Below are 11655 nucleotides of genomic sequence, written 5' to 3' on the forward strand. Positions count from 1 at the left end.
GGTATTCATTCTCTACTTCTTAAACCCTTGCTCTCTCTCTGATAGCTTCTGACTTTAGCATCGGAGAACCTTGCAGGTACCCCCCTCTTCTTTGTTCATCAAGCCAGATTCAGCTACCGTGACGATCTATTCTGATCAGGTTAGATCAGTAGCATTAGGCGAGCGCATACCGAGTTGCCCCATCGTGTTTAGAATTCTCACCTCATTTATTACCCACACGTGGCTGGTGAGGTGTACTTAGGATAACGGCTTGAAAGGTTACAGTCAAAAGGAAAAACAATTTCCTCCACGATTTGATGAAGAACCGATCTTCCCTATTTTCACGCCTTCACCAGGAAACTAGGAAAAATTATTTCTCTCCTAATACGTCCCAAAAGGTCCCCATAGATTCTTCAACCCTAAGTCTTGGTGGATTCATTCACAACTTCAACAAAACCTACTATACATACTCAGAGTCTTCCGCTATTTGTGCGTGAGCTGACTGTCTCCAACTTTTATTGTACATTTTGCTAGTATAATTGGCGTCCATTTTAGGGCCTCGATAAAATTCACATAGGCCACACCCCCACTTTTTATCCAGTCTCCTCAATCACCTTCTTCAACAAGGTGAATTAACGAGGCACATCCACATCTAGTAGTTTCGGGCCCGATGACCAAGAAATCTTAGCAATTATGTGTGCTAATATGTAGGAGCCACCTCGTTCCAATCAAAATAAAGATAAAAGTGTCTTGATTTTCTGAGAGCGGCACCATGAATATTTCCAAGTAGAAGATGAGGTCCCTTAGCTTCTCTAAGATAGATCTGGGGCGCTTAGTACTAGATAACTTCAAACCACTTTCACTGATGAAGATAGATGGAAAAAGCGATCCCCAAGAGCATATTGCTGCCATCAATACCTAGATGGTGATCATTGGCGCATCCAATTATTTGAAGTACAAACTCCTATTTAGCACTTTCAAGGGGGTAGTTTTAAGATGGTTCATGAATCTTCCCCGCCTCTCAGTTACTAGTTACCACGATCTCATCAGAAAGTTGGTCCATCAATTCTCAGCGAGTAAACATCATAAGGTGTCTACCACCATTTTATTCAATGTCTACCAATGACATTTCGAATCAGTGAGGGGGTATCTCACCTATTTCAATGAGGCGACCATCAATGCCATTCAACCAAACCAGAAGATGTTTGTATGAGCATTCTAGAACGGTTTAAGGGGCCAATCATTTCAAAGGTTTGCTCACTCAAAATTCCATTGTCTCCATGAATGAAATCATGCTTCGCGCCGAATGTTACATCAAGGGCAAGGAGAGCAATGCCTAAAAGAAAGCCAAAGACGTCAAGAAGTGCGCCTCTAACGTATTCGGATAGTCACAATTGTTGCGCAGGAGTTAATATACCTCGTATGTCAGAAATAGGGTGACTTTCAAGTAGAATGGAAGGCCTGTCGATAAATTCACACTTTTGAATATCTGTCGAGAACAAATTTTCCGTGAGATGTTCTACACACATGATATTCTACCTCCAACAACCTCCAAAACAAATACAATATCATTTATAAATGTTATGTAAAAATAATAATAATAATAATAATAATAATAATAATAATAATAATAATAATAATAATAATAATAATAATAATAATAATAATAATAATAATAATAATAATTACACCATACTTAAAACCGTATAAAAATACAGTGTCCCACACTTAAAAAGTGTCCAAATAATATTTCTCTAAAAGAAAAATAAACTTAACACACATATGATAAAAAGAAAACATTTGGTGACAGATTTTTATAGTCACACAAAAATTGAACAAACACAGATATCATAAAAAGAAAACATTTGGTGAAAGATTTTTATAGTCACATAAAAATTGAACTAACACAAATATCATAAAAAGAAAACATTTGGTGAAAGATTTTTTAGTCACAGACAAACATCATAAATGTATAGAAATCATCTTTAAAAAATCTAATCAATAATTGTACCATACATTAAATTTTTTGATGTGTACCAGAATTTTAGATCACTTTGGACCACTATTCTTTTCTAATTTATTTAGTATATTGCAAGTTGAGTCTTGTTTGATTCTCTTTGTCCTTTATAATATGGTTTCTCCCTAATGAAAAGCACATAATAAATTTGATATAATTTTCATATATTAACTCTAATTAATCTTTACAAAAATTCTTAGTGGTCCAAGTGTCCTACCCTCATCCAACTTGGTTTAATATATGTCCATGAAATTGAGGGCAGGGCAAGTTGTTTTGTTTATTTAATTCTTGAAATTTTTTCTCTTATTATCTCCAACTGAAAAGTAGGAAAGAAAGTGAAGTTATAGTAATATTACACCATGAATGGGGGTATCCCACTAACAAAAGGTTGGCATATTAAAACATCAAGACCTAACTTTTTTGTTGCTGTGTCTACAAAGACAGAAAATGACCTTGATAGTTATATTCATGTAAGAGAATATATCAAGTTATCTTAATTAAGGGATCTAAAGTATATCCATCAAATTTCCATTTTCTCTATTCTCAAAGTCTGTCAACAGTTTATTGGCCCTTCTTTTTCCTCTTAAATATCTAATATCTAATTTAGTAGGTGAAAGGAATTGATTTTTTTTTCCTTCAAGTTTTCAAGTGAATAATATATTTTTCCCATTTTTCACCTTGAGAAGTCTTTGCTTTCTAGTAGAAACCTTTTGGGATTGAACTTTATTTTGATTTTTTATTGAGTTTCTTATCCTTCATAGTTTCTTTTGTTGTCCAATTGTGTAGTGATTAAACTCATGTACCTTGAAGAAAGTAAGAAATTCCAAATTTAAACTCAAGATTCTTTAAAATTAATGACCTTAAAATTACTATTTAGTTCATAGTTGCAACTTTTTGAAGTTATGTATAGGTTAATCGGTTAAACCATGAAAAAATAAATAGAAGTTATATTTAATCAGGACTTAATTGTAACAATATTTTATGAGATTTGTTAGTCATAATTTAATTTAATTGTTATAAATGTTAAGCTATGTACAGTAACTCGTCTTACACACTCCTAAAAACGGTTCTAATTGAATTATACTTACAAGACAATAGTCCTACTCTAGGCGTAAATTTTATTAGAATAGAAGATTGACCTAACTTTATCTCTAACCATAAAAAAATATATAAATTTTATTTAATCCTAATTTAACTTTAACAATATTTTATAAGATTCTATTTAAATAGTTTACTCATAATAAATGTTGGGCTCTGTGCGATAGTCCACCTTACACACATTCAAAGACGGCTTTGATTGAGTACTCACTCACTTGATACATATGTATGTGAATCTTGCACATGATCAAGGAACACACTCATGAACATGATGAAACAAGCTATAAACAGATAATGGTGGACATAATACACATGCAAGTTGATTTGATGAAATGGATGTTTATATTATAAAGTACTATTTTTGCAACAAAAAAAAAATATAACTTTCCTTTTTGAATAAGGGAACAGAGAAACTGAAAAAAAATCACATAAATAACATAATCCATTTGAGACTAACATTATTGTAGTAGAGAATCTCCCAAAAAGAGGCAACAAAACAATAGGCTTCCAATGAAGGCTTAACAAATTTATTCTAAACAATTGGATTTTAGCCTAAGAATCTCCTTTCTTTTCTCTTTTCAACTTGTTTTCCTTGTCTCTCATATATATATATAGATAGATATATATGTACATGAAGATATTTTCTCAACACCTTATCTAAATCTGCAGCAGAAACACCTGTTCAGTTACACAGGCTCAAGATAGCAGCTACTGAGGCTAAACTGCTAAAGTACAACACTTTTGTCCTAAGAATCTTGCATTGAGGTTGGTAAACTACACTTCCTTTTGAGAATAATAAAGATCAAGAACTTGTCAGCAGAATGAGGTTGCACTGATATTAACTGCAATTCTCATAACAGTGAAAATCTGATGTATTTCAATGCAATTGCCAATTAGGTTCCCTCGTGGAAGGTACGAGACCGCGATAAAGCTGCAGGGTTGGCATACATCAGCGGCGACGCTTCGGCCGAGTGATTGTTGTCTTTTCCCTTGGATTGAAATGCATTGAACATGCTTCCTCCATTGAGAGAGTTGGTTTTGTCGTTACTGATCCCGAGCTTTGACCATAACGAACTCTTTGCAGCTTCGTTTGGATCATCGAATCTTAGTGTTTTGGGGATCAAAACGCTGCTTTCGGTACTATTGTGTTCTTTATCAGACTTTTCGTTAGGTGAGTTTACCGAGGTAATGATGTTTCCGTCCCTCGAGTGTTTTCCCAAAGTAGGTGAATATTGGGGAGAGTCACTTTGGTTAACAGAAGGACTATTTGGTGAGATACATGGCATGCTCCATGGAGGTGGCACACAACCCCAATATGCCGGTGGAGGATAGAATGCTAACGGATAGTTTGGTGGACAAAATGTAGGAGGAGGCATTGCAGAATTCCATGGATAAGGCAAAATGGGACTTGGAATATATTGCAATTGAGGAGGGAAACCTTCAACTCTTTTATCCATCGATCCATTTGTGTCGGTGTGACTCTTCCTCTCGGATGAAGTTGAAGTTGTAACAGAAACTCCAATCGAGTGATCATCTTCTCCGCTATAGGAAACAAAAGTATTTGGTGGTCCAGTTGGGTGATGAAAACTATTTGGTACACAATTTGGCGCCCTCTCGCCAATTTTCAAGACAGAAGTCATGGTATTACAAAGAGGCGAATCTGAATCGAATGCCAAGACAGAACCATGCAATCCATTAGGGGAATTAAGCTTAACTCCTTCAGGAATCATCAGGTGTCTATAATGCGCGGTAGGTGAGGTCTTGTTCTTGCGGCGCCCTGCACCAACAGGAACATTTCTCATTGTACCTCCTGCAGTCCAGTATCTTTGACATTTCTTGCAAAAATGACGGGGCTGGTTAACATTGTAATTGTTGAAGTAACAGAACTTGGTGTCCATGCTATTGCATCGCGGACATGGAATTATTTTGTCGGGTTTCTTCAGGGTTTTATCTTCAGAAACACTAGTCTCACTTTGTTCTCCATTTGTAGAAGCTTTCGGTAATGAATTCTCGGTTTCAGCTGAGGGAGTCTTAGGAGGATCTTCAAGCATGGGTGAACATGCTGCGAGAGATTTTAAATCCTCCGCGGTTTGTGGCGAGGCATCTTCATCTTGTGCTGTGATGAGTTCTTTCCTTGATGGTTCCTAAAATAATGGACACATGATTAAGATGAGAAATACTAATTTACTAAACACTCAAGAAAATATACAAATGAATGAACAAATAAACTCAATAGAAGTATAAACAAAAAACAAAAGTGTTATCATTTAAGCCCAAAGTGAATTCACACCAAGTGAGGCTAGAGTCAAAACTATGGCATGAGACGACGGTTTGATCGAAAAACTAATCCATGGTATTTATTAGAATTTGAGTCGGGTCTAACTAAACCTTATAAAACTAGCTTGTAAGACGTGAAAATTGCCCTATGCTTATGAACATATGTTCAGACAATCTCTGAGTTTTATCTAATGTGAGCCTCTTAACCGTATTAGTAAATTTTATACCAATAATACGTGCAAGAACAATTTTAACAAATAATTCCTCTATGATGTAACAAGGTCACAAATAATTTGAAGAATTGTTATTTTGATACCTAATAAGTACTTGAATATGGACAAAAAGTGTCTAACCAAAATAGTTAACCTACAATTAAAGCCCATAGGGTGAAAAGCAACTTGCTAAGAACTTCAAGGCTAGGAAACAACCATAGAACTTCTGTGATGTTACAAAATAAGAAAAAAAATGCAAAAAAAAAAGAGGACTTCTATTTTTTTGTGGAACTTGTTAATAAAGCAAAATCATTGACTTAAAAACTAGAATTGATACAATTGATAAAATCAAAGGAACACAAACCACATACTATATTCAATATTATATGCTCAAATTTATATTCTAGATTCGATCCAATTACTCTGATAGAAACCACAGAATCAATTTCTGCCACAAATTAATAAAAGATTCAAACAATTAAAAAAAAAACTAAAAAAAAATAACTCAAAGTAGCCATTGAGAATTGGAGCAAGCCTAAATTCTATATTCAATTGACATCAAAATTAAAAATTTGAACAAACCCATTAACAATTAAGTGCTTAAGAAAAATGGGTTGGAATTAGATTTACAAAAAAAACTGATTTTTTTTTTCAATTTTCATCACAGAAACTGAATCATAAACCATGATGAAGCATACCTCTTGTTGTATAGCAGAGATGAATTCTGGTGGAGAAGAAGAAGGAGAGGAAGATGAAGAGTCATTAGATATGATGAGTGGAAGCGGAATTGTCCTTCCAAATAGCTTTATGGCAGGGTCTTTAACCTCTGACATTTCTGTATGATGATCTGAAAAACTGTTATCTTTTTAGAAAAAAATGAGGGAAAAAAATGAATATATAGAAGTTGTTGAAACTTGAACTGTTGTTTTTTCAGTAACTTTAATTTTATCTAGTTAATTGTTATGATGAAAAAAATGGGATATTATATAGTGATTGAAGGATCAAAGAGAGAGAGAGAGAGAGAAAGAGAAGAGGAGGGAAGACAGAAATTTTGGTGTGTGAAGAAGTGGTTTGAGTTTGAAGGTTTTATTTATTGTTGTTTTATTAACTAAGGTTGGTAAGAGAAAATATGGTGCCACTTCAGCAAAAGGGAGAGAATTGTGAGCCACAAGTTGTTGTGGCCTATGAGATCTTGGAATGCAGTTGGATTCCCTCACATCGTTTGTAAAGATAGTGCTATTCTGTCACATCCCTTTTTCCTCCCTGTCAGCACTTTCAATTTTTTCTTTGCCTTTTTGCATATTACTCTTTTCAACTCTTTCTTTCAATCCTATACTAGTGGTCAAGTTTGCTTCTAAGTCTTAGCTTCTCTATTTGACTTGAAACTTTTTTTTATTTCTTTTGTTAATTTCTCATTGGCTACACCTTCATCATAATCTTTGAACAATGGCAGTTGATCAAGATAAGAAAAAGAACTTTTGACAATAGATGGCTCTTAATTGTTTTCACTTAATCGATTTGAGTATAGTTGAAAATGGGGTCGGGTTGAATTAGATTCGATTAAAACTCAAATTAATATTTCTTCCGGTCCTGAGAGAAAATTGACTTTTTAGATTCATTGAATGATCAATGTATTTGATCCATGATACAGTCTAAATATATTTACTATTCAATGAATCTAAAGAACAAATTTTCTCTTATAAATGAGTCCGGAGGTTGTAATAGACAGATGTATTGAGTCTACTAAAATATATATATATATATATATATATATATATATATATATATATATATATATATATATATATATATATATATATATATTCATTTGTATTTTAATTTGGATTGTTTAAATTTGTCTAAATTTAAATTAGACTGGTTTGATATGTTAGTGTGTGAGACGCTTTTAGTTATGAGAAAAAGAAAGAGAATGAGAAGAATTAATGAGAGAAACTGGATTATTGAAAGTTGTAAAAATTGAATTACAAATATGTGAATTTATACAAGTATGTCACTTCCAAACACTAACTAAGTTGGGCTTGGCCTACATAACTTTCTAACTAAGAAACTAACTAAGATTATATCTCAACATACCTCCTTATAATTCAAGTTGTCGAACGCAAATTAATCAAACTATTCCTAATTTCTTTCTCAAATTCAGAAATCTGTCGATCTTCGATCTTTGGTGAAAATGTCGGTCAAATGTGCTTTGCTTGAGCAATGTCTCACTTCAAGTTCACTTCGATTTATCTTTTTCTCTTAAGAAATGAAATCTAACTTCGACGTGCTTACTCATTTCATGCAGAACTAAACTCTTTGTAAGATTTATGGTTGACTTGTTGTCGATGTGCAGCACTAGAGGCTTCTTCACTTTAATCTTCATTTCTTCCAGCACAAATGTGATCTAGATTGTTTGACAAGCTGAATAGGATCCTGTAATATATTCATCCTCACACAATGATAATGCCACCACAGGTTGCTTTTTCGAGCACCGTGAGATTGGGAAATCAAGTACTTGAAAGAAATAACAAGTTGTGCTTCTTCGATATTTCTTATCTCCACACCAATTAGCATCTGAATAGCCATTAAACATAGCTTCTTTGCTATGAGAATCTTGTGGAAACAGAATTCCACAGTTTATCGATCCTTTTTAAGTATCTTAGGATTCTTCTTGCATCCTTCATGTGTGACATCCTTAGTTCACTCATGTATCTGCTCACCAATGCAACTGAGAAACCTATATCAGATTGACTGTTGCACACATATCTCAGAGATGCAACAATTTGTTTGAACAACGTAACATCGTCTTTGTCTTCCTCTCCATGTTTCTCTAGCTTTAAATTAGGTTCATTAGGTGAGGATGCAAGATTTGAATCATCCATCTAAAATCTCTTGAGTATCTCTTTGACATACTTTCTTTGATGCAGCACCATACTTTTTACAGTAATTTGAAATTTCATGCCTAGGAAATATGACAAGTTTCCTAGATCCGACATTTCAAATTCCTTTTTCATCAGCTCTTTGAACTTTGGTAGGTTCTTCATGCTATTCCCAACTACTAGCAAGTCATCGACATATGAGCATATGATGGTTATATCTTATGCCGAAATATGCACGTAGATACCATATTCAGATTTGCATTTGATGAATCCAAATTCGACTAAGTATGAATTAATCTTCTTGTTTCATGCCCTAGGTGCTTGTTTGAGACCATAATACGTTTTTTGCAACTTGTATACTTTCCAAGCTTCCTCTTGTATCACAAACCTGGGAAGTTGTGTGACATATACTTTTTCATCTAAAGGACCATTCGAAAATGATGATTTCATATCTAAATGAAACATCGACCAGCCTTTCCTACATGCCAAGGCTACCACCAATTTGACAGTATCCAATCTAGCTACTAGGGCATATGCTTCAGAATAGTCGACTCCTTCTCTCTAAAGAAATCCTTGAGTTACTAAACTTGCCTTATGTTTTGCAATCGATCAATCAGGATTGTGCTTCAACTTGAACACCCATTTCACTTTGATAGCTTTTGTCTGTGTTGGCAATTCAACTAGCTCTCATGTGTTGTTTCTTCCAATCGCCTGTAACTTTTCAAACATAGCTGACTTCCATTGTTTAATATTTAAAGCCTCACTATAGTTGGTTGGTTCAGCACCTGCAAGTAAATCAAAATAAACTAATTCTCCATCTGTCATGACTTCGTCATCACCAGCCACTTCATAGTCTTGAAGCCTTCTTGGAAGAACTTTAGTTCTTTGAGGTTTTTGGCTTGTGCTAGCCACGCCCTCGCTATTATCTGTTTCAACTTTGACTTCGAATGGAGTGTCATCGATTGTAAATTCTTCGTGCTCACTAATTTTTTCATCAACGCCATATCTCATAAATGGATTGTTAGTTGCATCACCTAAATTCCAATCTCATGCAGAGCTCTCATCAATCACAATGTCTCGAATCATCATGATCTTATCATTGATTGGATTGAATAACTTATATGCTTCAGTTTTGTGATATCCTACCATAATTATAGGTTCACTTTTATCATTAAGATTCCTTCTTCTTGCATCAGGAACATGCTTGTAGCAAATAAAGTCAAACACCTTCAGATGACTCAATGATGGTCGTTTTTCACTCCAAAATTCTTCTGGAACCTTATTTTTCATTTTCATGGTAGGGAACCTGTTCAGAATATAAACGACAGTGGTGAGTGCTTCACCCAATAAGGATTTTGGAATATTCTTCTGCTCCGACATGCATCTCGCCATATCCAATATGGTCCTGTTTCTTATTTCTAATATTCCAATATGTTGAGGCGTGTAAGAAGTAGTTACCTCATGATCAATACCATGTTCTATATAGAATTCTTCAAACATCTTTGATATATATATTCGCCACTTCCATCTGTTCATAGAACTTTGGTCTTTGTTTCACCCTGGTTTTCGACAAGTATTTTGAATCTCTTAAAGATTTCAAATACTTTGTCCTTTTGCTTGATCACATATCTATCTCATTGTTTAACCAACTATCGCATCAAAAGATCAGTAGAGAAGGATATGCCACAATATGTTGGTATTCCTTTAAAAGAGGGAAGCTTTATCAAGGTTTCTAGATAATTTAGGTAAAACACTATTTTAAGGTTGAAAAGATTGAAAAACTCCGATTAATCATTTAAAATGGTGTGTTTAATTTTTACTCATCAATTAAAATTATTTTTCTAACCAAAGAAGACTGACTTACATAAGTCCAATTGATTGGAGCGTTAAGGCAATTGATTGGAACAGCTAGGTGTTAGGAGTAAATTAATGGTAAATTCATGTGTTAATATAAGTGATTTCTTCTCTAAACTAATGCAAATTGTGATAGATCCATAGGTTTTTAGTGAGAATTGAACTGAAAAGGTTCAGTTCATGTGTAAAGCAAATCGAATCACTTGTGGGTACTATTGATGCAGGTTTAGAGCTGAACTGGAGCTTTAGGAAAACATGAAGAGGAAAGGAAGCTGGAAGTCTCAAAGGCAAAGCAAAAAGATGAAGTTTGACAAGGGCGCGCCGCGGGAGTTCTAGCTAGCGCCGCGCCAAAGTCTCTGTTTCTGATCGCGCCGCGCCTATCCGTTGCCGCGCCGCGGCCTCGGCGTTAAAAGCCCAAAACTTATAAATAGAAGCCCTAGCTTCCAAGTGAAAAGGGGGATCCTTTGTGAGCGAAATTAGGAGAGCATTCTGAGTTTGCAGTCAAGAACAACAATTGAAGGCCAATTCTTTACCAATCGAAGACATTCCATTGATGAAGATGAATCCCTCCATTGATTCTTGTGTGTTCTTCATGTCTATGGAGAGCTAAATTCCTCTTGTTGAGTTTAAGGTAGTAGTTAACCTATGAATATACAATACCATTGATTCTTTCCTATGAACAATTGTTTGAATTTTATTATCAATAAGAAACCTTGCTTTTAATTTACATCATTGTTGAATCCTTGATCGAAAGAGAGGATTTTTACTTTTGCCCTAGGTTACTATATTGATTCAATTGCAATTTGCAGAGATGGAATTGTGATTGGGTTTTCATAATTATCGTTCCTAATTACTATTATCGTTATTGATATTTGGAGAGATCGAATCTCATACCGGTAAAAGTTATCTAATTTGGTTTGCAGACATGGAATCATATTTGAGGATAAGTGAAGATAATAGCTCAAATGATTGTTCAATTGTGAATTAATCCATAAGTTGTATAGGAATAGGTTGATGAACCCTAAAAGCTCAACATATTTCCTTAATCGTTAACAAATTCTCATTATTTGCATTCTTATTATTATTTAGAGTTGACAATATTAGAATCATAAAACAAATCCAATTACTTTTTCTCACTCAAAATAAACAACTATAGAACGGCAGTGATATTTACCAATCCCCGTGGATACGATATATTACCGAAAATATTTACCCACAAATACTTTCAACAAATTGGCACCGTTGCCGGGGATTGGTGTCAATATTGCACGCATTGCAATAGTTTTTATTTTGAGTTGTTTACTTAATTTTAGATTTTTTTGTTTATTTACTTAATTTT

General features: G+C 34.3%; 1 protein-coding gene across 2 annotated transcripts; it reads right to left on the bottom strand.

The window, feature by feature from the left end:
- Positions 1–3503: 3503 nt before the first annotated feature.
- LOC131631521 (cyclic dof factor 1-like) lies at positions 3504–6729 on the bottom strand. Of its 2 annotated transcripts, none has more exons than XM_058902316.1 (2): positions 6282–6729; positions 3504–5238 (listed from the first exon to the last, which is right to left on the bottom strand). In XM_058902316.1, the coding sequence occupies exons 1-2, from the start codon at positions 6414–6416 to the stop codon at positions 3988–3990; spliced, it is 1386 nt and encodes a 461-aa protein (XP_058758299.1). In that variant the 5' UTR covers positions 6417–6729; the 3' UTR covers positions 3504–3987. The 2 variants fall into 2 exon arrangements, with proteins under 2 accessions (XP_058758299.1, XP_058758300.1); XM_058902317.1 differs by lacking the exon at positions 6282–6729 and adding an exon at positions 5742–6229.
- Positions 6730–11655: the final 4926 nt, after the last annotated feature.

This window comes from Vicia villosa, unplaced genomic scaffold, assembly GCF_029867415.1.
Source record: "Vicia villosa cultivar HV-30 ecotype Madison, WI unplaced genomic scaffold, Vvil1.0 ctg.000838F_1_1_2_unsc, whole genome shotgun sequence".
Lineage (NCBI taxonomy): Eukaryota > Viridiplantae > Streptophyta > Magnoliopsida > Fabales > Fabaceae > Vicia > Vicia villosa.

What these genes read in the sequence shown, in the direction of transcription:
- LOC131631521 (XM_058902316.1), bottom strand. Translation starts at nt 6,416, where the DNA reads ATGTCAGAGGTTAAAGACCCTGCCATAAAGCTATTTGGAAGGACAATT. An exon ending in TCTCTGCTATACAACAAGAG is followed by an intron (nt 5,239 to 6,281) that starts GTATGCTTCATC and finishes CCATTATTTTAG; the next exon opens with GAACCATCAAGGAAAGAACT.